The 27828-nt window shown below is 44.4% G+C and overlaps 1 protein-coding gene across 3 annotated transcripts in view; it reads left to right on the top strand.

Annotated features, from left to right (window-relative positions):
- Nucleotides 1-342: 342 nt before the first annotated feature.
- LOC119406908 (lethal(3)malignant brain tumor-like protein 4) overlaps nucleotides 343-27828 on the top strand; it is a 53227-nt gene continuing 25741 nt past the window's right edge. For 2 of the 3 annotated variants that reach the window (XM_049419689.1, XM_037673684.2), the window contains exons 1-11: nucleotides 343-429; nucleotides 3266-3491; nucleotides 9647-9753; nucleotides 10132-11157; nucleotides 13345-13495; nucleotides 15168-15369; nucleotides 18387-18468; nucleotides 19021-19134; nucleotides 20325-20565; nucleotides 21969-22292; nucleotides 22727-23138. In XM_049419689.1, coding sequence (XP_049275646.1) covers nucleotides 3296-3491; nucleotides 9647-9753; nucleotides 10132-11157; nucleotides 13345-13495; nucleotides 15168-15369; nucleotides 18387-18468; nucleotides 19021-19134; nucleotides 20325-20565; nucleotides 21969-22292; nucleotides 22727-23138 — 2855 coding nt within the window. In that variant the 5' untranslated portion in view covers nucleotides 343-429; nucleotides 3266-3295. The remainder of the gene's footprint in view (nucleotides 430-3265; nucleotides 3492-9646; nucleotides 9754-10131; nucleotides 11158-13344; nucleotides 13496-15167; nucleotides 15370-18386; nucleotides 18469-19020; nucleotides 19135-20324; nucleotides 20566-21968; nucleotides 22293-22726; nucleotides 23139-27828) is intronic. The other variant, XM_037673685.2, reaches the window with a different exon arrangement.

Raw genomic sequence — 27828 nt, forward strand, 5'->3', positions numbered from 1 at the left:
AGAATTAAAACAGATTTCGATCAGTCCTTCGGGAACGGATGGATAACGCCAATTAAATTATATAGCGCGTGCGTGATTTTGTATTTGCTCTTGTATTTTTGAAATTGGCAAGCACGCACGCATTTTGAGAAGAGCGCGGAGAAATGTACTTTTTTGCGCAGTGCAAAGACAATGGGAGTCGTCGAGCGCAGCCTTGTCAAAGAACATATTCGCACGAATGTTTCCACCGCGCGCTTCTTCGTCGATTTTGTTCATTGGGATCTTCCGATGGCGCGCTGCTGCGCGCGCCAGCACTCAAGGCCGCCGCGGTGAGCCGCTAAGCCCCGCCCTCCGGGAGGAGGGCACTCGCTGCCGCGCATGCGCATTTCGAGCACTGGGAAAGCGGGCATTTATCGCTGGTGCTGGCTGGTATGGCGGCGACAAAATTCTGTACGTATGCCGCTTTTTATTGTCATCCCGAGGAAATAGAGCCTCATTGCCGATGGAAAAAACCATGCCGACCAACCTTTAGAGACGGCCACGAATTTTGCACCACGTTTCGTCGCGATTCCAGGCGCTGTACTGGTGCAAAACTCGGATGACTAACACCCCGACTTTCTTTGCAGCCACTCTCTTGTGCTTTATTTCGCCAACGAAAAACATCTGGGAGAAAATAAGTTGGCTGTCGAAAAACGGTAATTCGCTCGCGCACGGCCCAACTACTCGATGGCCGGGGCAGTGTTTGTAAAAATACTTGTTAGCACCCGAGACGACTCCTTTGGTGTCGGGGAAACTTTTTTTTTTCGCGTGGAGTGGGGGAGAGGAGTACTGAAATCCTAGCTCCACGAAGAGAGAGCAACGTCGAACCGCACTACTGCCCGTCTCGGCCGAAAATTGCCCATTATTTCCCCAAAGAGATTTGTCTCCTTCAACTGTGTGTACATTTTCACGGCACGCATATTTGTCAAGCGATGAACGCGCGACACTCATCTTTCCGTGTTGTCTCATACGCTGCGAGCAGTGGCACAAAACATGACATATGCAATTTAAGCGTTGTGTAAATTAATAATATAATCGGGCCTGAAATCTCAAGCTGTTCAAGGCGGCCGTTATAGTTGATGTGTGGACTGGGCTTGAGTGAACTCCTATTTATATGTGTTTATCTGCATCAGGGCGAAATTGAGACTACATCACGTGGGCTGCGAGTTTGTTTTGCACCGATAACTGGTGATGACAGACCCCTAACAGCGCATTTATTATTTCTATTATTTTTACGCACCAGTGGTATATTGTGACGGGACGCCCTTTGTGTTAGCTAGCGCGTGCGGCCTCCTATAATGGTGGAAGCATTGTGGCCGGGTTTAGTGTTGCCCGAACATTTAGAGCTCGTCTTCGTTGAGGGGGTTATGTTGCTACGCGCTGTCGTTCTGATATTCTGTTTCAGTCTATCGACTATTGCGTGCGTTTCCAGCCTGTTGGATCATGTCAATCAATATGATGTAGGTAATTTACGCATATTAAGTCATGCAGCAACCTGCGCGAAGAAATCAAGTGATTTCTTGAAAAACCCAGGTGTTGGTCTGGAAAAGAGGGAAAAACACTTAAAAATCTGTACCTGAAAATTTCTATATCCTACTTTACAATTATGATGCAATTTATACGTACAGTTCCAGGCACAAGAGTTCCAACTGCATGTACTATGGACTTTGTACAGCTAGTGTGCTAGGCCATGCTTGGTATAAGTATATATGGCAATTATATTTCAAAGGACATTTCCGTGTTTAAATGTTAATTTTTCTGTGGGCTTGAAAGTGTACTCTACGGTAATTTCTCTATTTAATCTACAGACAACTTGAACACTTTGCTTCAAAAGTAAACTGGTAATTATCATTTATCAGTATCTGTATGATTGTGCGAAAAATACAGAACCTTCTGTAATAACGGTAACTGCACATGGGAAAAGTATCGAACTGTCAAATTTTGGCGGAAAGTATTCAAAAACAGTTTTTTTACTCCATGCCTGCTTTTCAAATTTTCCTATGTCATTTGCTGCAAAAATCTGTGCCCCTATTTTCTCCCATTTCATATATGTGATGACTGTACATATTGCACGCAAGTTTTTCAACTAAATTACACACCCAATATTATGTCATCATTTATTTCTTCAGTGACAAAATTCTAATCATTGCCATTACCTTAATTTTAATATTTTACTTGTGGCAAAATGTTAATAGATAATTAATTGTGAACAACAAGCATTTGATGGTATATTATAGGGATGTTTAAGTAGTGAAATTTCTCAACGAAGTACAAATGTTCAAGGGAAACAATATCTAAATATTGAATATTATATTTTCTAAATTCTAGACAAAGTGAACTGTGTGGTTTTAATGAGTCTGTCTGGTAAAAGGAAATAAAGCTCATATACACAATTTTGCACATTTATGTAATACCGTTTGTAGTCATATATGTGGACAATTTAGAAACTTGTAAATTGAAGGGACCATGCTCAGTTGCACTGTGGAAATGGAAGTTATAAGACAATGTACCAGCTTGTCACAAGATCTAGGTACAGCTTTGGATTTGTTGCTGGCAAAAGGTAATTAGGTGCAGCGTACAGTCAGCAAGTGTAACTCGAACGCTCCGCAGCGTGTACTGAAACTGTTTGATTGACACCAGCGCCGCGTAGCTTTAGGCTCTGTTGCCGAGATGTTACCAATGCATGCCAACATATTCTCCAAGCATACCGAGGTATTATCTCAGCAACAGCGCCCAGTGCTTCGCAGCCAGCATCAGTCAAACCAGTATAGGCCACTCTGCGGAGCGTTCCAGTTAAGCTTGCTGATGACTGTACATGCACTGGTGTATTTCACATTTCACGTGGAAGGCGTAGTTGAAAAATGGGCAATCCAAGGGGAGTTAATTATACAGGGCAATTACACTGTATGTGTGATCACATTAACTTGTCTCCAAGTTAGTGTTTTGAAGGTGAAATAACCATTGTAGCTTGTGAGAGGGACTATTTCTTTAGCCGTGGGGGCAGTTGCACTTCTGTCATCTGGACTGAAAAACTTGTGCTACTAAAGAAACTAGTATTCATCACTTGCTTTCTTGCTGCTTCTTAAGTCTCCTGCTTTCTTAAGTGGTATCCGACTGTATAGAGTTATGTTGCTAAATATGATTTATCTTGCAAGCTGCTGTCAACAATATCATTGAAAAGGTTGGACAGCCCTTTCAGGTTCATTTTTTTTTCTTTCTTTCCTTCTCTCCCTTGTATATCTGTTAGACTGACGCATAAGGAAGGGCGAACAGTGCCATGGCCGGGCGTATGGTGCAGACGGTGGCTCCCGGGAACTGCCCATCTCAGCCGGGAAGTCCGCCAGCTGAAACACCCATAGCAGCTCCGAGCCTTATCAACTTGGCGTTTGCCACGCCCGACATGCTGCAGACAAGGGGCCCACCTCCCATGACAACCATCACCCGTGAGTCGCCTGTTATGACAGTGATCCAAGGTAATCGGAAGCGCAGGTGACCAGAAGTTGCTGTTGGGCTAGTTGGTTTGCATTAGCGATGAAATTAACTCTTGTCATGAAAATGCAGTTACGAAGACAAACATACATAAAATTGGGCAACACATTTCATTGAGCCAGGATGGCTTTTTGTCGTGACTGTATGAAGATCTTGACAAGCAGCTCACAATTAGCCATTTTAGAAGTGTGTTCTTTCATCACTCACGCGCTTGTCTACATCAATAACTGTGTGTGTCCGAATTTGTGATTGTGTGTTTTTACACTGAAGCTTTACCTTGTGAGGATCCAGAGGGAACTGTAGTGGAGGAGTGACGTGACCAGCATGCCAGTTGCATGTTGCTTACTGACCACCTTTAATAGACATATGCAAGCGTAGGGCACAGTGTTGCCCATCTAAGCACTGAAACCTAATCCAGGCAAAATATGTACAGAATACAACAAGAATAAGCTGCAACAGCAGGGGCCGTATTCTGGAGCGACCACTTTCCGCGACACTTTTGCGAGATTTCACGTGGCTAGTGCCAGAAATGTTCAGTTGTCTATGGGTCACAGCAGTTTGGCATTGCATTAGGCCAGTGAACCGAAATGTAGTCATTCATACATGCCAACACAACCGGTGCTTTAATCCACGCGAAAGTGAAGCTGGCACTGAAAGTGATCGTTTCAGAATAAGACCCCAGTCACCTTTAGCAAGTTGTGTGGCCCCTGACAGCGAAATTTTTGTTTGTGACTTTTTTACAGTAATTTGTAGCTTTGGATCTGGTAATCCCGAAATTTTATAGTAAATGCTCTAACGCATCATATAATTAATGCTAGCATTGTTAATTGCACCCACTTTTGCGTCACTTTGATACTCCTGCCTAAAACGATGAGAAACTAGCGTCCCACAGCGAGGAAGTGCCAAAGATCACGTGAACTCAAACTTTGGTGTCGTTGAAAGCACAGTTTTCAAATCGGGCACTGTAAAGATTGAAATGATGTTTCTGCATTGGTATGTTAAGCCTAAGTGCATGTCCACTCAGGAAAAAAAAAAGCATTTCTGGCATAAGCAGCCAGAACTTGTTCATCTGTTATGTTATCTGTAAGCACGCGTTATGTAGCATCACCCGTTACCGCAGAGCAGCCCGACAACAGAGCAAGAGGGGTGAGGAACAGTAGCCCACGCCGGGTGCCAGTTGTGGTATTATATGTGCCCCGCAGACCTTCTGTGACGTCGACAATACTCGCTTTACTCCTCGTGGAATGTCACACGGGGCCTTGATCTACGTCATACCAGTGGCGATGTCGTGAGGTGCTGCCAACTCAGATGAGCACTCACGCTTACTTTACAACCAAATTAAGATATCTCAAAGCTAACATCCCTCACTAATAATCGGTCAGAAGTAGCCACGTATAGAGGACAATCAAACAACACAAACAGCTTCAGGCTTCACTTTTGGTGTCAGGGGTCCTTTATGGAGTGAAAGTATGAGAGTGCTGCAATCTAAACTTTCTGAACAGGGATGGTGAGAGGAAGTGGTGCAAGGTCTGACGACAAAGTTCAGAAGGTGCCTACAGTGGGAAAGTGAAATGCTTCTCTCGAAGAAAGAGGCATTTCAAACCTTGGGCACAGACAGTCCTCCATGGCCTTTTGTTGCAGCTCTTCTATGTTTCCCTTTCTCTCTCTCCCTTTCCTTTCCTAGAGAGTGTCGACCATCTCCTGTGATCACATATATGCTATGAAAGTTTGCCGACTGAAAAGTAGCACTAATCTCACCTAACGTAGCTGACTAAGGTTGAGGACTGGGCATGTTAGTATGGCATCACTGTAGATTGTATAGTGCAACTAATCAACAAGACACGAGAAAGACACACACAACAGAGCGCTAACTTTCAACAGTGACTTTTATTCCCTTTTCCGAGGAAGAAGCTGAAAAAGATAAATAGGGGGAGAGCGAGCGACAGCAGATAAACAAGAAAAACAAATAAGATTACACAAAGGGATCTTCCACTAATGCCAAGCTGCCTAGTCACGTAACCTTTTTAGTGTGGTGAAGCAAAAGGAGGAACAAGGCAAGCAGTCTTTGAATACTTCTGGATTGTAAGAAAAAATGGCCAGAAAATAAAGTGCAAGATAATGTTTGGCTCACGTATTCTCAGGAGCCTTGACTACCGACAGGCAACGTTTTCTGACCATGCTCAAAAAGTGTTGCAGGGTTCCTTTAAAGGCGGGATCCACATATGCCTGTACCTATACCAGTGAGCACGCACTTTAGACTGACATCACAAGCCAGACGGTCGGTGACCCCGCTGTTGGAGAACATCGTTGTGTACATGAGCAGGACCATTTTTTTAGTCGCAGAGGCAATCGGCTGCCATGCTTCAGTCATCTGAACAGGGCCTCTCCTGCTTTCTTAAAGGGACATCAAAGAGAAAAACGATTTTTCACATACAGTGGAACCTCGGTTATATATGTCCCCCGGTTTTGTGACGACCCGCATTTTACGACGAATCAGTTTGGTCCCGGCAATACCTTCATAGAAATAATAATGTATTAATAACCTCAGTTATACGACCCAGTTTTACGCTGACCCTGCATTGTACGATGACACTCTGATACCGTCTGAGAAAAAAATCGCCTTTTCTACTCGAATCTAATGCCAACCAAATATTCACGGGTGCAAAATAAAAGCTTACGTCCCCTAGGTTGATGATTCGAAAAAAATAAAGTGAGACAGGAACAGTATGTCTTCTCTGAATGGAAAATTTATTCTCCTGGCAGCTCGTGTGCTTCTGTGATCCAATTTTCCTGGCTTTAATATCGCTTCTGGATGTGCCTAGATCGTGTGCCTATTCAGGGCCGTTACCTGGACAAGCTCTATCCACATGGAGTAGCTTCAGCTAGTCGGAAAGCTTGTCTTTTAGACCAGGATAATTTCACGTTCTCGGCATGTGGAAACTTTTCCTAGTAGACATACAGGGGGTTTTTTTTAGACACTATAAAAATTCTATCACAGTCAGGCTCTTGTCGTTTTCGCACATGAACGATCTGTTGAACCATACTTTCCCATGGCTAAAATGAAGTTAAAGTGACTAATCAATGAAACATCGTTAATTAACATTTTAATTATTGACTTGAGTTCAGTCGTTTATACATATTAGAAAGTTGTAGTGCATGATAATTTTTGGCATATCCAGTTTTTAGAAATCACAAAAGTTACACGTAGTTCGGGATATTCATCATTGAATTTCAGGGGCGAAATTGAAACTCATTGTGCCTGGCTCAAGAATCGCAACCATTCTGTTACATCAGACCGGAACTACCCGTGACAGGAAAGTGGCAAAATTTGAATCAAGGCATGTCAAAGCAGAATCTGGTCAGAAAAATCGGCAAGCATTCTGAAATACACAAGTCGACAGCTTATAGTTTGCGTGCGATGTGTAGTGCTTGTCTGTTTCTTTCTTAAACTATTAAGAGGCGCAAAAAACTATTTCGCCTGCCTGCAAGAAGAAGCTCCGCAATGGCTGCCGCTGAGTTTTTTGCTTCCCAGACAAAGAAAGCATTGATATTAAGGTTTTCTTGTGCACATTTCGAAAGAAACGGAAAAGCGCCAAACACTACATGCGAAAGTAAGGTGATGCGCTGGCAGAAGTGAGATTACTTGCAGCTTTTCACGAAAAGATATGGCCATGGCACACCTTAATTCAAATTTCATCACTTCCCTGTCACAAGTAGTTCTAGTCTGACATAACAGAACGGTCGCGCTTCGTGCGCACCGGGTGCAATCAGTTTCGATTTCGCCCTTGAAATTTGATGACGAATATCTCGAACTACATGCAACTTTTGTGATTCCTAAAAAATGATTATGCCATAAATTGGCGCGCACTACAACTTTGCAATATAAGCACCTGCCCTCAAGTCAATAATTAAAAAGCTAATTAACAAGTTTTTTGTTAATTAGTCGCAACGGCGTCATTTCGACTGCGGCAAAGTATTTCCCCCTCACTGTGGAGTTTGTGTGCGAAAACAACTGGTGCGTTACTGTCACTAGCATTTTATAAAAAATCTCCATTGTCTAAAAAAAACACCCTGTCTAGCTGAAGATCTCCTCCCTTTGTTTGCTGTTCTCGATCACCGGCCTCGACCATGCAAAGCGGACGTGACGCAGCTATCTTCACCGTACAAAATAACTTTTCCATGAAGTGAGCGTTCATAACAGCAGCACAGTCACCAATTGCACTTCACAAGGGAACAAATAAACGCACACAGCTCAGCTGTGCACGAAAGCATCTTATGCGAACTTGCAAAAAAATGTGCTCCATCCTTATTATGTGATGGCGATGACACTCACTCTGACCCTTCTGACGGGAGGCTGTTGCCAACATGGTTTCAGTTTCGTTTTAAGTGCAGTCAATTTGCGGAATCGATTTACTGGAAAAAAGATGCACGTTGGATTCGATTTTTGTTAAGTTGAGAATAAAGATTCTCTCGCACCTCCTTCAGTTATATGCTGAGCTGCCATTTTCAAAAATAATTTAATCTACCTTTCTTGGAGAAGTGCAGAGTCGTGCTGTAGGACTATACAGGCAGTCTGTACCCGTTTTTCGGGCAAAGCTGAGTGTCACTGCCTATATTCTTAGTTTTTCAATTATACGATGCACGGATTATAAGACGGTTTTGCCTGGTCCCCTCGAAGTCGTGCTACCAAGATTCCACTGTATTAGTAAAGTATTCTTTTACAATCCCAAAATCTTCATGCTTGCTGCGAGAAGACGCTTGGTGAGCAAGAGAATGCGCAAAAATAAAATGTGGGTGGTGACGCCACCTTGAAGTTCCCACACCAAAAGCTGTGACGTCAGGTTTTTACGGCCGTCTACTAGGTCCTACGTAGTTCCTAATCGATAATGATGTGTGTTGTCCTCTGAGGGGGCCATAGACTTAACGTACCAAGTTTCAGGAAGTTTCATCAAGCAAATACCACCAAAGTATGAAAAATACACTTTCAAATCCATGACATCGTGCATGGAGATTTCGATGCGAACTTTAAAAATGAAACACTGACCTTGATTTTCTCCTCTATTAATAAACCTGTGATGGTGAAATTAAAGACATTAGAGTTCTCAGAGTACAGTTTATCAATCTAATCCGATTCATTGTTTCACTTTGGTGTTCCTTTAAGTTGTATGTGACTGTAGCTGTTTAATTTGCTAGGTTATGTGGTGGTGTGTGTATTCGTGCGTGTGAGAGAGAAACTGTTGGAAATGCAAATATAACCACCTTTATTTAGAGTGAAATATTTTCATGCTTGAAAGTAAACAATCTTTTTTTTTTCTGAAGCCTAAATTTTATTTGTCACTTATTTGTGTGGTGGTGAAATAGTTTGTCAGGTCTACATTGTACATTTAGTTGGAGTTACGTTAGCTCATGCATTTTTTTTGTTAATGGTTATCATTTCATCTTCTTGCCGGATAATCTTTGCACAGGCTTACAGCAAAAATGGCTTGTCGTTCTTACATGAACGAATGTGCAAATTTGCAGCATCTTATATCACTGTCACATAGCAAATCTAACGTCATTTACAACAAATGACATTCGTTTTTAATGCCATTTATTTGTAGTTGTGCAGGAAAATTAGGGGACGTTTTATGAAAATGACGTTTTCAGCATGCCCCACATTTCAGTGTGTCCTACATTTCACTAGTAGAAGGGTGGTCACCCTACTTGATAGGGATGGTGGTGCCATCTGAGAGCTGTACAGTGAAGTAGTGCATCACAAGCTCAAGAAATTGAGCATGCTTGACCATAGCCTCCAGCATTCTTTGCAGTGGCAGATTATAGATTTGAAAGGCACTGCGGTGACGAGCAGATGTTGCATCGTGTTCATCTTAGCGTTCAATGAAAGACGAAGGTGCAAAGAAGGTTTGTTGTGTGTAGGCCCCAACAACCAGTTGTACATGCATGGATAGTTAAAAATATAAGGAATAGTTTACAAGCTAAGGTGCTTTGTATGAAATGGGAAATACGGTTATTGGTAAAGTATTTGTCACTAGAAGGTGTGTGTTCACTAGAAGTCCTTTGCAAGCATTAAAGAAAGTCCACTAAGTGGAAATGCGTTGCCCCTCTTGGCTGCATTGTTGGATTTCTTTTATGCCTGCAGTAACACGCGACCTGCGGACAGACGGTCAGCTGAACCCTGGCGTGCAGAAGCCCATCCTGGTAACTGTCTCTGGCCTGCCCGGCATGGTGGCCGGTTCCAAGCCACAGGTCAGTTAGTCAAAGGTCATCACCTTGTCCATCATCTAAGTTGTGCCCAACGGTGCCATATAACAATAAAATAAAAATTGCTCAGGGAGAGACATGTGGCATTATTGTAAATGTCCAAGCAAGTGTCCCAACTATCTGAAAACAGATGGATGACATGTTACAGAAATGCATATAGAATGTTTGGGACCCTAATGCCTCTAATCTGAGCTGGTCACTAAGTATTGCACCAAGTGCGTATTCATGAAATGCAGGTAGCAAAGGATACCTTAGAGGCTCGAATAGGATGATGTGTTCTAACAATCTGTGAGCACTGTACATGCCTAACATTTTTTCAGTCAACTGGAACTTATACTCACTGTGAAATATTGTGTGTAATAGACATTGCAGGGAGGGGCCACTGCGATGGAGGGCTGTGTACAGCTGGCACCACTGTCACTGGCACCGGACGCGGATGGCTCTGGGCCGACCTTGGGATCCACGCCCACGGTCAGCTCGGCCACGCCAGCGGTGCTTGTGGGAAAGCCTGGGGGTGGATTGGCAGTGATTCCCGGAGGCACACAGGGTGCGGCGTTTGGCACCCTCTTGGCTGGGGTGCTCACATCTACACCCAGTGGGCAGCCACCCTTGCTCACAGTATCGTCAGTTGCGACACCTATTCCAGTGGTGCTGCCATCATCTGTTACTGTGGCGCAGCTCCCAGCTCCTTCTGGGGTGACGGCAACGGCTTCAGTGGCTGCCCCTACCCTGATGGCCACGAGCGTAGCAAACAGTGTGCCAGCTTCCTTGCCCAGCTCTGTGCCGGGATCGATTTCGGGTTCGATCCATGGCTCTATTCAAGGCTCCATTCCTGGCTCGATGCCATGCTCGATGCCATGCTCGATGCCATGTTCAATGCCAGTTACCATGTCAGCCTCCACACTGGTTTCAGTGTCGGCTTCCATGCCAGTGTCCATGCCATCGTCGGTGTCAACCTCCATGCCTACTTCCATGCCGACCTCTATTGCTGCTTCAGTGCCAGCTCCCATAATGGTATCTGTGCCAACTTCTGTGCCGACTTCTGCACAAGCCTCCTTAGCATCTTCTGTGCCGACGTCAGCACCAGCGTCTATAGCGGCGACAGTGCTGGCTGCTGTACCGGCCTCGGCGGCAGCTCCTGTGACCGCCATGGCATCTGTTCCGGCAGCTGCGACAACAACCATGCCTGCTTCCATAACCGCCTCGGCACCAATAATCGTTTCGACTATACCTCTTACCCCTTCTGTGCCGGCTGCACCATCTACGCCCATTGCAACACCTGTGCCAGTAACAGTGGCTGAAGGGTCTGCGCAGGAACCAGAGTTTGATCCCATTCAGGCCATGGAATGGAACGATGGCATCGCCACACTCCCCGGTAGCAGCCTCAAGGTCAGTGCCCACCGGTCACATTATTGTCCTACAAACAGCAGCTGCTAAATGAGTTAATGGCTTGATGGGAGACGAAAAGAAGGTCAGAGGTTATATACTATCACTAATATAGTATGCAATGGTAGTGCAGTGTACTAGTTATTTGAAAGATTTGCAAACTTTCTATCAACTAAAGCTGTTTGCAAGACATGTCCATGGCACCTTTTACAATTGTACCAGTAGCTGGCAGGTTGCATGCCTTGCACTCGGGGCCTGTTGAAGAGGGAACTAACTTAGCTGGCAGGTTGCATGTACAAAAGCTGCCGTAGTGGAGAGCTCAGGACGATTTCAGCAATCTGGGTTTCTTTAACATTTAAAGGGACACTAAAGGCAAATGCTAAGTTGACATTGATTGCGGAAATAATGTTCCAGAAACGTCGTAGCGCTTGTTTCATACCAAGGAAATGCTTATTTTGAACGAAAATCACATTTTAGTGGTCCGCACAGCGTTAGTGCACTTCAAATCGCCCGCCTGAAAAGGCTTCCTGACGTAGCGTTTGCCTTGCCCAACGTTGCCCGCCTTAACTGCCTGGCAGCTGACGCTGTGGTTTCTGCTCTGAAAGGCACATTACAAGCCTTGCCCAAGTTGTGGTTGATCTCGTAATCCTCCGCACAAAAGTGCACCGAGCACACACGCAAATTTCTTGGTTGTTTAGCACACTGTTGCAGAGGCACGGCACTCGGCCACTTCAGAGTGGGTTTATTTGCGGCACCCATTGGAAAGTCACGTCGGTTTCTTTGCTGCAGCTGCTGTTGCTCAAGCGGCTCACACCATTCAGGCATCTGGCAACATAACAGGGACACGGCATTTTTTCAAACTTTCCATTAGAGCGACTTTCATGAGCGTGCAAAGCGCACGCAACAGTACGCGATAACAAAACTACCACTGAGACGCGATCGTGCGAGTGGAGAGGAGCCCAGCGAAAATAGAGCTTTTAAACCACTCACGCTCTTCTCCTTGGTAACGCCAAGTTCTTTTTTCCATGAATGAAACAGAAGCGCAAGCAGTAGTTTATTACGTCTTGTAATGTTTGGAATGTAATTCTTTTATTATAAGTAGTTTGCGTGCTAGGGTGATTAATTGTACTCGGGACTCCACGTCATCGGGCTCATTCCAAAATGTTCCACTGGTGTCGCATATCGTGTCCTACATTTACCTTAATTTCTCGATTAGTAAAGCACTGTTGTTGATAATACTAGCGTTTTAGGTGTTCTCAAACCTTCAGCTTTCACTCTGACATAAATTGTTATTTGCCTTTAGTGTCCCTTTAAATCAAACAGTACGCGGGCCTCTAGCATTTTGCCTCAGCCGCGACTGCCGCAGCCGGAATCAAACCTGTGTCTTTCGGGTCAGCAGCAGAGTAGCACTGTAATCATTGGGGAGAAATTTGTACAGTAGAATCTCAGTGATACGAACTTGGCTGACACGAATTTCGGTCTGATACAAATTTGTAAAATACCCCGGCCGAATTCCACTGTGTCCAATGGGCCGAAATTCACATGTTCTGAACACCTTTCTGCGTCGCAACGGGTGATATGAACTTTGGTACCGAAACCGTAGAGCACATTTCGGTACCGAAACGTTGGTACTGAAACTGTTCCAAAGCTTCAGAAGTACGCGCGCGGCCAGCGTACACAGTCATAACTATAGTTATCATTTGCCACAAGTGCTGCTCATGAAACCGTGGTCACTAACAACGCAACCATTGATAGCAATTACGCAGCTCCAAAGGTACGCGGCTAATGCAACAGTAGATTAAAGGCAATGAAGTTGTAAAAAGGCACAAAGCGTTTTGCCGTTCCCATCATTCACTTATGACTATGGCGGAGAAGGCTTTGGCACTTAATTTTCAGTTGACATCAAGCGAAGCTATGACGCGCGGGTTCGCGGCAACCAGCTTCACCGTCCCTTATTGGTCTGTTCGCATGTGTCCCAGAAAGACATATGTGAGTTCTCTCGGCGGAAATAAATGTTTTATGCATATATCATGGTCTGAAAACGGATTCTGCTAGTTCTTTGGTGATATGAAATTTTGGGTGATACGAATATTTTCGCCCCCCCTTGAGATTCGTATCACCAAGATTCTACTGTAGGTATGAAATAGGGTCCAGATGAGTGATGTTTCTTGTGCTTCTTCTGGTGTCCAGTTTCGTCTGACTGAGTTTGGCACCCTGGAGTTGGTGACCACAGATGAAGTGGCCTCTGAAAACAAGCCCCTTGATCCACAAGACAGCCCCTTAAAGGCATTTGTGGTACCCCAATACTCTGTCCAGCAGCAAGAACCTGTTAATCATAAAGGTCAGTGCTTACTACGCTACTCGTTATCATATCCATATCAAGTCAGATTCAAATTTGTGCCGCAAAAGACAAAGAAAGAAAAAAATGTGTGGTGAGCAAGTGCTTCAGATCTTTTTTTCATCTTCTGTACCACTAATTTGAAATGCATGTGAAGGATTTAGTAGGGGTGTGTGAATATTTGAGTTTTGAATTCGAATGAAATAATATCTAGTTGAATAGGTAAATTCAGCTTTGAATTGATAGTATTTGTACTTACGAATAGTTCGAAATGAACGAATAGTGCTATTTTACCCCATGTGACTATCCTGAAAAGGTGGTTTCACGGCGGTGCGAGGCCGCTGTGCTGTCAAACCATCTATCCAGGGGAAACCTGCACTACCACGCCGGCCTAGATCAAGGTTGAGTGGCTCTTCCACCAATGATCAGCACTTCCATGTGCATGAACACTTTGGTATTTGATATATTCACTATTTGGCACTATTTGATTGCAGATGAAATTTCACTATTCACACACCCCTTGATTAGAAAGTGTCATTTCTGTGCCAGTTTCTTTAGTCTCCCTGCATAGAAGTTCGCCGCCTGGGAATTTTTTGCTGTTTGAGTTGATCCGTAAGCATTTTTGGTACCCACCTTGCACACACTTTGTGATATTCGAGCTTTTCACTCACAATCGTGCCCACAATTGTAGTGCGGCCGGCCGACTATAGGAAATTCATCCGACAGACCTCTAACTGTCAGTCGTCGATCTAATCCCAATTCCCGGTCCATTTGTTAAACAGTTTCATTGGTCTGGATTCTTGGGAATGCCACTCCGCTTTTCGTCGTGCATATTTGTGCGGCCATTTGTGAAGTCTCAACAGTATTTTCTGACCTTTCCTTCACTCATCACTTCAGGTCCATAAACTAGGCACAACTCCTATAAATTTGAGAAGCTGATGATCCTTTTGCATGCAAAAATGGAATTACAGCTCGTACTTCACAACAAGCAGGAGCAATGATTTTCGCAGACATTGTCGTTTGCATTCCCCGACAAGCAGACGACTACTGAGTCGGAACAATAACTTCAGTACCTTCGCGAAGAATTAACAGATGGCATTGCACAAATAAATATTTATTCTGATGTGTAAATATTGAAACATTAGCACATGGCCCTTAATTTTTGAATAGCCTCCATATTTAGGCACGACGTTTCAAATGTGATGCTGAATCAGACATATGAAATTTCACAATCATGCAAGTAATAATTATGCAATTAACTTTTACTACTTAACTAAGCATTGACAAAAAATGTTTACCAGTATGTGCAAGGCTACCACTAACAAAATGCCATTGGTCGTATCTTTGTGCTTCGTGTCACATTTTTAATTAGCTTAGCCCGAGTTAAATGGGACACTGTGCATGTGTGTGTGCGGAGGCGTGCGTGCACATGCATACATGCAGGAAAAAGGCAAAAACATTTTGGAAAACTATATTTACTGAGCGTTTTCAACTGGTGGACCAGCCTTCGTCACAGTAACACCAACTACACACACACACACACAGTTTTCACAAAATTTTCATCATTTCTTTGGTATGGAAAGGTTAATGATCTCCAAGTGTTTGTCACTTGCCTAGCATAGCTACAATGTGGCTACAACTTGGATTAATCCAACGCATATTTTCCTGTGGATAGGCGTTGCTCGAAACACAGATGAGGCACCCAAGCCAGGAGTAGTTGCAACTGCAGCCATGACTCCTGCTTCGGTGCCGATAAGGAAGGCTCCGCCTGAAGTGATCATCTGCTGCCAATTTTGTGGATGCCATGGTCTTCGAAGCGAGTTTGTTCGTGATGGTCTCTTCTGCAGCCAGCTATGCTATGTAAACTTTGCCAGTCGGTGAGTCTGCCAAACTATTGTTCCTGCTGGATGTACAGTAGAATCTCGATGATACGAATCCCGCGGGGTCACGAAAAATATTCGTATTAGCCGAAATTCGTATCACCGAAACACATGTAAAACTAGCTATATTAACAGTCAGAGGCAAACTCATTTTTAGGAACACATAAAAAAAACATTTATTTCTTGCAGAAAAAATCTCTAATGTCTTTCTGCTTCTTTTTTTTCGCGAAGTCACTCAGCAGACTTCTTTGAAATCCGTAAAAACGCGTGCACGTGTCGTCGCTGATTTCATCAGCGGCCATAGCACGCCTCAGGACGTCGAGCGCGTGCAGCGTTTCAGCCGCCGGTGGTGGTCCTTCACCATCGCCCTCGTCTATGTTGTCGCCATCATCGCTGGAATCGGCAACCTCGCATGTGGCCTCCTCAACAATATCCTCCACCGTGCGCGCACCACAAGTGGCGAGGTTGTCATCCGCCGTGCAGAAGTCTTCAGCTGTACACCCAGCATCAAGCAGTTCCCAACCCTCAATTGGCTCTTCCTGCTCTGAGGGCACCTCTTCGGAACTCCTGAAGAAGCCGCATTTCGCAAAGCAGTTTGCTATGGTAGTCGGCGTTACTCGATCCCAAGCCATAGCGATAAAATGGATGGCGTCCAGGAGGCTTATTCGCAGGTCGCCTTCGTGTTTTCTGTCAATATTGGCAAGTAGGCGGCGCACAAGAAGGCCCTTGAAATGATGCTTGAGGTTTTTTATTATTCCAGCGTCAAGCGGTTGCAGGTGCGTCGTCGTGTTCGCGGGCAAAAAGATCAGTTTGACGTTTTGGAGCGTTACTTGCCTCGGGTGGGCGGCGCACTGGTCAAGAATCAAAACAATCTTCCGATTCTTGCAGGCCATCCTTCTGTCAAGGAGCGACAGAAATTCTTCGAACAGGGCCGCCGTCATCCACGCCTTTTTGTTTGCGCGATAGACGCACGGCAAATGGCTCTCGCGCTTGAAACACCGAGGCTTTTGGGATTTGCCAATTACCGTCAGCTTAAGTTTCTCCGACCCGTCGGCGTTACAGCACAAAAGCACCGTTATTCGCTCTTTGCTTTTCTTGCCTCCTTGGCACGCTTCGCCTTTTAAGCAAAGGCTCTTCTCAGGCTGAAGGTTAAAAAACAGGCCAGCCTCGTCTGCGTTAAAAACATCACGAGGCTCATACCCAGAGATGAGTGACTGCAGCTTCGCGAGCCAGTCGCTAACAACGGTCTCGTCAGCCTTCTTCGCTTCCCCACAGACGCTTTTGTAAACGAGACCGTGTCTCGTCTTGAAACGGTGCAGCCACCCACCTGAGGCCTGAAATCCGTCGATGCGCAGAGCAAGTGCGATCTCGTCGGCTTTCTCACGCAACACTTTGCCATCGATGTTCACACCAGCTGCAGTAACCTCCTTAAACCAGGTCAGAAGAGCTTCTTCAAGCTTCACGTGTTGGGCTGTCTTCGCTTGCCTCGCGTTGACGTTAAATGAAAGCACATTCTTCATTATTGAGTCCCGCTGTCCAACAATTGTGCTTAATGTCGACGTTGCGAGGCCTAGCTCCTTAGCCAACTCCGTGCGTTTTCTTTTGGGATCCTCATCGACCTTTCGAAGAATGTCCAGTTTCTCCTTAAAGGAGAGGGCTTTCCGCTTGCGAGACATAGCTTGCTGCCACTCGGCAAAAAAGGTACTATCACAACAAAGCAAGAACGCGGGCTCGAGCACAGCAACCACAACCACTCTGTCCGACGGCACGCATAGAAGAAAGAAGCTCCCGCGGGCCGTGCCTCTCCCTCTCCGGCGTCTCCGCCTGCCGGCCTGCCTCCGCACCAAGAAAAAAAAAAAAACGTGGCCAGCGCCATCTGTAATCTTCAAGAGAAAGCAAAAGGCACACTCCGGCCTCCGATACACGCAGATCTTGGAGGCTGTCGCGCGCTGCTCGCCAGCGGCGCTGGCAACGTGCCAAACCGGCGGCGCCGCACGCATTCCAGCGCCGTAAGTGCACGCTGCTATCTTCCGCGGCCGTCGGTGGGGCCAACGTTGCGTTGGGTGGGGCGGCGTTTATTCGTATCAAACGACGCGGGTCAAAAATCAGTTCGTAACAACCGTACTCAAGCACGTTGTAAATTAATGGGCCTTGGCCGGGACCACAGAAAAATTCGTATCATCCCGAAATTCGTATTAGCCGTGATCGTATCATCGAGATTCTACTGTATGTGACCGGCACAGAATTTAATCAGACTTGCAGAAACTCCACCATGCGTACATGTTCAAGAATAATGAGTATGAAGTTTAGATTGTAATGTATTGTGATTTAACTTAAAGTTTGTCTCAGAACGCCAAACCCGGCATCATCTGCCGGTGGTGATGTCATGCAGTAAGCCAAAAAAAAAAATTGTGGGGTATTACATGCCAAACCCACGGCACCACCTTAGAGAAAAACACAGGTGCTTATACCTCGTCCATCATCCTATTCCCATGCTCTCAGCTGTTTGAACAAAATGCTTCACCAACTGGCCACCTGTCTTTCCTTCCTTTGTCAAGTGAGAAGAGTCCCCCAAAACCTTCTTGGAAGCAATACTTTAACGAAATATTTTCAATGCCATTGTACTGATTGCTAGATTAGGCAGAAACTGAAATGTTCCGATTAATTTTCTTCTGCTTTCTGCTTGGCTGTCTTGGGTGTTCGTGAAGCAAGGATATGACCTCATGAAAATAACAGCATTTGAACTACACTCAAACCTCATTATAACAAAGTCGCACCTGCCACGAAAATAACTTCGTTATATCCGAAAATTCGTTATAAACGTTTAGTTGTAACACTGTAGCTATGACAAGACTATTCTTCATTTACTTCGTTATAACCGGTAATTCGTTATATCCGTGTTCGTTATAACGAGGTTTGAGTGTAGTGTGTACTGCTGAAATGTTCAGTGCATAATGTGCATAATCAGTGCCTAATGTATGCACACACATGAGCATTGCCTCTTTTTCCTTAAGGGAGCGAATAAAGCGGAAGGAGGAGCACCTCAAGCAGAGGAAACGCAAGGCTAGTCCCAATGGAGAAGACTCGGATGATGAGGCGAGTTCCTTGATGTTGCAGCACTTGTGTAAATGCCTCAAGGAGAAGCCACAAGTCATTAACGGTCCTTAATGAAGCATTTAAACAGCATACATTAAAATCACAGAGCAAGGGTTATTCAGGAGGCGAAACAGAGCTCACGCATACATGCAAATAAAGTCACAGCTCCGTGCTGGGTTCTGGCATATTCAGACTTTTTTCGGTTGCTTTATTCTACAAATGGTGATGCCTGCTTTAATGTTATTAGCTGACTTTCCAACTACGTCACTGCACATAGGTGCACATATGCACCTATGAACAGGCATCTGCTAATATAAAGGTGGTCTTCATGCAGTCATGATTTTCTCTAGTTGATTTTGTAATTTTAATACAGTTTACTTTAATTGCATGGCTACTGTATCCTTGTGCATGGTTAGTTTGGACCAAATGCATAACATCCATAACATTTTGATTGTCATCAAAACCTTTCGCTTTGTTTTGTATTCTTTTCACTTTTCTGCAAATCAGACTGTTAAGTATTGTTGGTTCTAAACTGAACTTTCATTTTTGCAGGAGCCACGTGATAGTCGGCCAAGTCCCCCGGTACCTCAGAGGGAGCCATTTTCGTGGAACGAGTACCTTGAGCGCCTTGGCGCACAGGCAGCGCCATCGAGGCTTTTTCGTGAGGCAAGTGCCTATTCACCACTGCGTGTTATATCTTTAACTTCTTTGAGCAGGATTGAGGAAATGCATAGCAAATGCTCAGGAAAGATAGACCAGCCAAAGTTCAAACAAGAAAAGGGGTACACAGGAAATGGTGTTGGGTCAGTCAACTGCGGTTAAACATGGAATCTTCAGTCTGCAGCGTGGTGGAAGAATATACAGGTGTCTGGATGTCACCAAGGAATGTATTCCTCCCTTGATTGTAGTTTCGGCATTCCTCACTTGAGACATGACAGCATATGGGGCATCATTTTATATCTCAAAGGCGTGGAACTCTGTGGTGCGACCTGCGGAAGTACGTATAAAAAAGTGAGAAAAGGTGTGATAAAATTAAATATTGTATTCCACAAACAGAGGTGATACATGCTGTTCATTTCGCATGTGAAATTTAACCTGCTGTTTCCACTTCTCTGATTACTGGGAGTCACAATTAAATAACTTTTGGGAGATGACAGTGTCAGAGCGTTGCGACGGTTGCACAAAGGACAAAGTACAGAGGAGCAATATTGATAAATTTCACTTCACAGTGACATCGGGATTGTGTTTATTCTTGTTTTTATATGAGGAACTTCTCTGAACACTTATGAGTGAGAGAGCTCATGCTGGGTGTCCATCGCAGACAATTTTGTGGTAGCACTTCATGAAGCACCAACTTAGTCCATTCATTGTTTAAAGCAGGCAATGCTGATGCCTGCATTACAAATAAAAATCCAACAGAGTTCAGTGGTTGATTTCTAGCTGCATCTTCAAATCTCAGCTAATGTTGCCATTTGAAAGAAGGCCTTTCTCATATCTCGTATATGGGTCATTTCTGAACAGGCTTTCAAGTCAGGTTTTGAGAAAGATATCGATACTGATAATGACTGAAATCTAGGCGCTGATTTTGAAATATAGTTTTTTTCCACAGTTATGCTTCAACACATGGTGACCGCATGGGGTGCTTTGCGAAAAAAATGTTTTTGAGACCAGTCATGTCTGAGTAGCCCATGAACATACTTATTAAGAAAAATAAAACAAATATAAGGAATGAAAACAGTCATGGGCGAGCCGTGCTACAAGCAAAAGGTCCACGAGCTGCGTGTTTGAGACCCTTGCTCTAGAGGAATCACAGGGTCATTCACAATGATGACAGCTTTTGCATTGAAAATCTGCAGCACCAAGTGGCTCCCACCGTGGGTAATGGTTTCCGAGTGGGCATGAAGTTGGAGGCTGCAGACCCTGCCCATCCGAGCATGTTCTGCGTGGTGACAGTGGCACAAGTGGTTGGCTACCGGCTACGGCTTCACCTGGATGGCTATGCCGATGTGTATGACTTCTGGGTGAATGCCGACTGCCCCGACATGTACCCGGCAGGCTGGTGCGAGCGGACCCACAGGAAGCTGCACCCACCCAAGGGTGAGTTCTCTGGGTACTGCTTTGGGTTGGCACCGGCTGTCATATGGATAATTTGCCAAGTTGTGCAAACTGGGCTTTCTGTGATGTTCTTTGTTTGAAAAATCTCATCCACATCTCACCAAATGAAAGAAATGAGCCCTCAACATTCCCTTCCTTCATATCCACAAGGTGAGTATTTCTAGTAGGTGTAACTTGCTATGGAGTCAGCAGTACCAGAAAGGTGTCAGGATTTCTTACCTACAATTTTTTAGGAGGGAAGAGTTTTATGCCAGAGACCGTCAAGATCTCACTGAGGTCCTTTTGTCAATGGAAATGACACCAGTAAAAAATGTATGTGAGCAGCTCGCAAACAAAACTAGAAAGACGAATTTTTTCAAGAATCTTGACGAGGGAATTGAACTTACAACTTCTTGATCTGTGACGATAGGTGCCGGGCACTCAAACCACCACGAGTACACGAAGCAGCACGAATATGCAGTATATTCTTTGTCTCTTCACTCCGCTCGTGATGGGGTGGTGCTGCCATCTCTGAGCAGTGAAGCGAAGTACTGCGCCATGACACTAACAAATGCTGAGCACTGACAGTGAGAACTCTCATGCACTGCTTTTCAGATTCAGTGCCCTGTTTGACAACATCTGCCATTACAGTGCTGTTTCGTCAACATCAATATTTCGAACGACGCGAGTGATCACGGGCTAGTTAGGAGAAGTGCAATTGCAGGGGTGCAACATGGGGTCGATACATCAAGTCTGGATGTAGATGGCAGAAATTTATGCGTGTGTGGTACTGGGCTACGCCTTTGCATGGAATTTCTAAGGGGATGTTTCAACCATTTGAAATAGCGAATGTAATGTGGAGGAATGTTTCTATGAGACAACTCCTTCAGCAAAGTGAGTCTCATTTGTTGCATTTAAAAAGAGATAATTCAATTACAGTCGCTGTAGAAAGCGATGTGTTTATTTCGAAACTGAAGCTTTCTTTATAACAATAAGTTTTAAAAAACAGAAGCAGAACTTTACAAGTTCATAGCTGCTTGCCAAAGACGGATATCACAGTTTTACAACTTCAACCACTATAGCATCTAAATTGGAAAAATTTGATATAAAAATTTAAAGTTTATGTGGATCTGTTATAATGTTTACAAGGGTCTTGCGAAAGTTCCACTCACAAATTATTGGTGCACTTATATGTGTATACTAATAGATCAATTTTGTCTGCTTTTATGCATGTTAATAAGAGCACTTTAAAAAACAGTGACTTTGTTTTTCTTGCTGAGCTATGGATTTGTAAGCTTCTTAGTTTCTTGTAAGCTTCCTGAAGTTTTATGATTTTCAATTGTTATTAGGAGGTTGTGTGTAACTTTGGCCTAGCTTCATTGACAGGTTTTGTCTTTTGTATTTAGGCTACACTGCAGAGCAATTCAACTGGGCCAACTATCTGCGAGCATCGCGGTCCCAAGCAGCACCCAGGCAGCTGTTCACAAACCGTAGCTCCACTCAGCCAGGCGCTCCGTTACGAGTGGGCATGAAGCTGGAGGCAGCTGATCCGAACACCGGAGTGGCCTGTGTGGCCACCCTCACCGACATCACCGACAGTGGCCGATTTCTCGTTACACCCGATGGACGCGACAAAAGTGGCGCCTTCTGGACCGATGCTGGCTCTCCCCTGCTTCGGCCGCCCAACTGGAGTCGCGAGCATGGAGAGACGCTCATGACGCCCACTACCGGTGAGCTTGCCTGGCCTTGTGGCTACTTGAAACTGTCAGAGAACTGACGAGCAGATTGACGCACATTTATGGCGACAGTTATAGCACTGCGCTGTGCTGTTAGTGCTGCACCATTTCAGAGTCTGGGCAGAACACATGTCTCAATTAATTAAGACAGTATTATTTTAATACCAACAGCCGGGAGCGAATAATTTTGAATAAGCATGGTTCACTGATGCAGCTGGAATAATTATTTACAGTGCTTGCAGCCCACCTGTAGATTACTTGTTTTTTTTATGAGCGTGTTTCGGAGATTGCTCTTACAACAAAACATCACGTTGAGTGCACCTCTAGTCATGGGACATTATGAAGAGTGCATTGCTTATTTAGCTTACACAAATGTATAAGCACAGTTTGTGCACCCTTTTTGACTCGTGCCGTCCTTGCGCGCACAGGCTGGAAAGGCCCATTTTCATGGGAGCGGTACCTCTCGGATCACCGGGCTCAGGGTATCCCTGCGCGAGCCTTGCGACCACGCGCGGGTCCCCAGGGATTCCAGGTGGGACACAGATTCGAAGTGGTGGATCCTCGTGACAGGCGGTTTGTGCGTGTCGCGAGTGTGGCTGCATTGCGGCCACGAGGTCTCCTTGTCCATCTGGATGGTTGGCCACCGGAACGGGACTTCTTTCTGGATGCCGAAAGCCCCGACATGCACCCAGCCGGCTGGTGCACCCGCACGGGTCACCCGCTCGAGCCACCGGGCACCCTGGCCCCACTTCCTCCAGGAGCCTTGCCCTTTAACACAGAGTGTCCCACGCCCGGTTGCCATGGCTTCGGACACGTGAAAGGATTTGCGAGTCATCACAGGTAATATGCATGTTCTAGCTTACATCTGATCTCTCATATTCTTAGTTTCGGTACCCCAACTGCATTGAGTGCTTTTCAGTCGTCATGCTATGATGAAACCTGGTATTGCATTGTGTTGCATTTATCACAATGTTGCCACAGTTACGGAATAGTGGAAACCTTTGCCACAAGTCATAACACAACAGACAGTATTGGGCATGTCTTGGAAGTTCTTTCTTTCACTTGAATCCGGACAGGTAATGTGCTGTAAGAAGTACTGCTTGCTATAGCACTTGTGTTACTAAGCTTGGATTCAGTGCTAATTAGTCCTGTTATAGAGTCACTGGCCAATTTTCAAAATGGCCAATTTTTTGGACATGCCTGATAATTTGTACACTTTTGTGGCAACACCACATGTTCCATAGAAGCCACGTACGAGGACGTCTGATCTTTAGGACTTTCTACTCCGATTTTAGGACTTTCTGTTCCGATTTGAAGCCACACAGCTGCCATCTTGATTACCTCACAGCTTTGAACCAGTGCTCTAGTGCACCAATTTGTCTTGTTTGTTTGTTTGTTTTGTTTGTTTGTTTATTAATACTGTTAACCCTAGAAGGGTCATTACAGGAATGGATCAACAATCAGATACAGTTCAATAAAAAATGTACACGCGATATAAATGTGAACATGATTTCAAGGGCACTGCAGCATGCTTGCTTCAGAGATATGCAAAAAAGAGAAAAGGAAGAAAAGAAAACAAAAAAAAAACAACACAAATGTACTCGTCAAGACCACATCGTAACGTTAATGATTAGTGCTTGTAAATGCCGAACGACCCGAATAGGCGAGAGTATGAAGCTCGTTTAAGAATGCAGAAATGGAGGTAGAGGAAACCAGTGAATCGGGCAGCATGTTCCATTCATTAATTACTCGTGGAAAATAGCTATACTTAAAGGAGTCGATTCGCGTCAATGGAGGTTCAATATACATACTATGCCTGTGCCTGAAACGTGGATTCGGTGATAATCTGAAAAAGTCGGGCCCATTAATCTTAAGCTTGTTATGGACAATTAAGAACAGGAATTTTAATCTTTCCACTGCTGTCCTTAATTCTAAAGCAGGAAGATTTGCATTTCGGCACAGTTCAGTAGAGGAGTAACAGCGACGATATTTGTTAAAGATAAATCTAGCTGCTAGACGTTGGACTCGATCTAATTTGTGTCGATTTATTGCCGTGTGAGGGTCCCATACTATTTTTGCATATTCTATAATGGGTCTTATTAAGGTTGTATATGCTAAGCTTTTAATTAGAGGAGTTCCACTACGTAGCTTGCGTCTTAGACCCCATAGAGCTCTGCTGGCTTTCTTGCATACCATATCTATGTGGGAGTTCCACCTAAGATCATCGGTGAATATCACTCCTAGGTACTTGTGTTGCCTTACCTTCTCTAATTCAGTGTCATTAATTGTGTACGTGTAGGAATGAACTGTTTTTTTCCTTGTTATAGTCATAGACACAGATTTTTCTGGGTTCAGTGTCATCTGCCATTGGCTGCACCACTCAGAGATTTTTTGTAAGCCAGCCTGTAAGTTCATTTGATCGTCTGTTGATTTTATTCTATTATATAATACACAATCATCCGCGAATAGTCGAAGTGGAACACTTGTACACATTGTAATATCATTAATAAATATTAAAAACAACAGAGGCCCTAATACACTGCCCTGTGGTACCCCTGATACTACTGGCAGGGGACTTGACTTATAGCCACCTATTTCGACGTATTGTTCTCTAGAATGAAGATAAGATTCGAACCAGTGAGTTATATTGGGATTTTTAAAGAAGGCATGAATTATGGACAGCAGTTTTGGGTGAGATACTTTATCAAAAGCTTTGGAAAAGTCTAGAAAGATGAGATCTATCTGTCCACGGCTATTGATTGTTTCAGATATATTATGAACTAATTCTACAAGTTGCGTTACGGTAGACAAACCTTTGCGGAATCCATGTTGAGCTGGAGATAATAAATTATGTGTTTCGAGATAATCTGAAAGGTGTTTACTAACAATATGCTCCAACAGCTTAGAGCAGGTACTCAAAGGGAAATAGGCCTGTAGTTACGCACATCGGTCGAAATGCCATCCTTGTGAATGGGTACAATTTTGGCTTGTTTCCAAGCCTTAGGAAAGTCAGAACGGGTAATCGATGACTGAAATATTAATGTCAAATATTTAGCTACCCACTCAGCGTACCGGTATAAAAACTCATTAGGGATACCATCTGTGCCAGCACTTTTCTTAACGTTAATACGCAACAGAAGGTTTAGGACGCCTTCCTCTTTAATCACGATATCGTCAGCAGAGGGACGGTCAGGGGAAACAGGCATGACGGGCACCGTTCCATCGTCATGAGTGAATACTGAAGAAAAAAATGTGTTGAAAGCTTCTGTGCGTTCCTTCGTAACCTTCCGGTTATCTGTAGAATAAGGTTTAGATGATGGGTTGACATATCGCCACAACTTAGCAGGTGCATCCGCGAGAAATTTTTGCAATGTGACGTTATAAAAATTGTGCTTCGACTCCAGAACAAGTCTATTAAGTTCTTTCCTCATTTCGCGGAGGGTGTTCATGTCCGTGCTCGAGTTTTTGGAACATGCCTTCCTTTTCCTCTGGATTCTTCTTTTCGCGTGTACTATTTCTCTGTTGATCCATGGGTTTTTCAACTTTCTCTTTTTGTTACACTTGGGTATGAAACGTTCAATGCAGATAGCCACCACAGACGAAAAGTATTCCCACAAGCTGTCCGTGCTACCCTTGGACTTGTATATTGAGGCAAACTCATCAAACGAATGTTCAAGATAATCTAATATACTAACATCATCCGCGGCATGGAAATTCAATATCTGTTTTGGTAATTCCTTTTGCAAACAGTGTGGAGATAAGTCAAGACATAATATAACCATTTTGTGGTCAGCCATACCATCACAGACTACTACATCATTCATAAAGCTAATTAGGGAGTTAGACACACAGATAAGATCTAATAAGGAGGATCTTGTTGCGCATATCCGCGTATGATCCTTTACAACTTGTACTAGGTTATAACAAAATAGTAATTCTAAGAAATTTTCACTAAGTGTCACATCTGTTTCACCAGGTAAATAGCAATTCCAATCAATATCGGGAAGATTGAAGTCACCCAACAGCAGCATATTGTCACCGGGTCTAAATTTTGAATCGACGAAGTTACGCAAATGAGTAATTTGCTCTATCGTCGTGTTAGGAGCCCTGTATACTCCCCCAATGAAAACGCTGCGATTGCTTAACGTTATCTTGATCCAAACTGCTTTGATGTCGCTTGGGACTGCTATGGTGGTGAATTCTATATCTTGTTTAATCACGATAGCAACACCTCTTCTTGATGGGTCTTGCCTAACTATGCCCGGGGGAATAATTTCCGCGTCAGATATATCACCACTCAGCCATGTCTCTGTAATAACGATAAGGTCGGGTTCATGCTCCAATATTAGTGTCTCTAGTGCATCTTGCTTATTCAACATGCTTCTCGCATTTACATTAATTATTTTGAAAGATCGACATTCGCGCTGTTCGCGTCAAACGTTGGCTGTTCTTGGTTCAGTGCTATACCTATACCTTTCACTACTTTCCTCGTTCCACGCGTAGAGAGCATTATTCACTTTTAGTTTATCAAACACAAGCTTAACCTTGCAACCTTGTTTTCTCTCCTCAGTGGCTGAGTTCCACAACTTTTTTCTTATTTCCGAAACTTTCTTTGAAAAATCCTCACCGATACTGTAATTCGTCCCCTTAAGCCTCGAGCATCTACCCAGAATTCTTGTTTTGTCCCTGTAATCCGCCACCCTGAAGATTATCGGGCGGGTCCTATCAACCAACCGCCTCCCGAGCCTATGAATTCTTTCGATAGAAGTAACTTCAACCTCCAAAACTGATTTAACTATCTCGTCGTTAACTTTCCTGAGTAATATTTCTTCAGTTTCATGGTCATCTTCCGCCACGCCCCTTATTATCAAGTTATTGCGCCGCGATCGGTTATCTAGGTCGTCTACTCTGTTGGCCAGCCTCAGCGTTTCGTCACTGGACTTTGAAATGACCGTTTCTAGTCTCCCAAGCCTGCTTTGAGTTTCATCGATGGCTTGAACTTTGCTTTCAATTGAACAAAGTCGCTTTGCAAGTCCAACATCTGTACCTCGAACGAGTTATGCTTATCTTGAATCGCCGATAGTTTAGAAAGTATCTCTTTCTGGTTCTGTAGCATTTCCTTGCACATTTGTTCTGTCATAGGGCCAGGATTCTCTTCAATGTCGCCCGACAGGCTCAACAACAATCTTGCCACAGAAAAACACTCAAGTATAGAACAAAGCAACGTGCGTGGACACGGCAACACTACAATATAGGGGTCATCGCTATGAAAACAGTATTTTCGGTCACCAACCTGCACGAAGAGCGGCACGTTAGGTGACATCGTCGTTGCGGTGTTGCCGTGTCCACTGGAGCCGATAGGCGAAGGATCCCCTCTTATATCGTGTAGCGGGTCCGTCATGAGCATGTGTCCCAACGTCATCGTGCCCGAAGAGGGGTGCGCAGAAGACGTTATCCACGTGTGGTCCTTCCGAAGCACGGCCACTGCTGTGGCCCCTGGATGATCCTTTGGAATCGTTGTGCGCGTGAA

Source organism: Rhipicephalus sanguineus, chromosome 10 (assembly GCF_013339695.2).
Source record: "Rhipicephalus sanguineus isolate Rsan-2018 chromosome 10, BIME_Rsan_1.4, whole genome shotgun sequence".
NCBI lineage: Eukaryota > Metazoa > Arthropoda > Arachnida > Ixodida > Ixodidae > Rhipicephalus > Rhipicephalus sanguineus.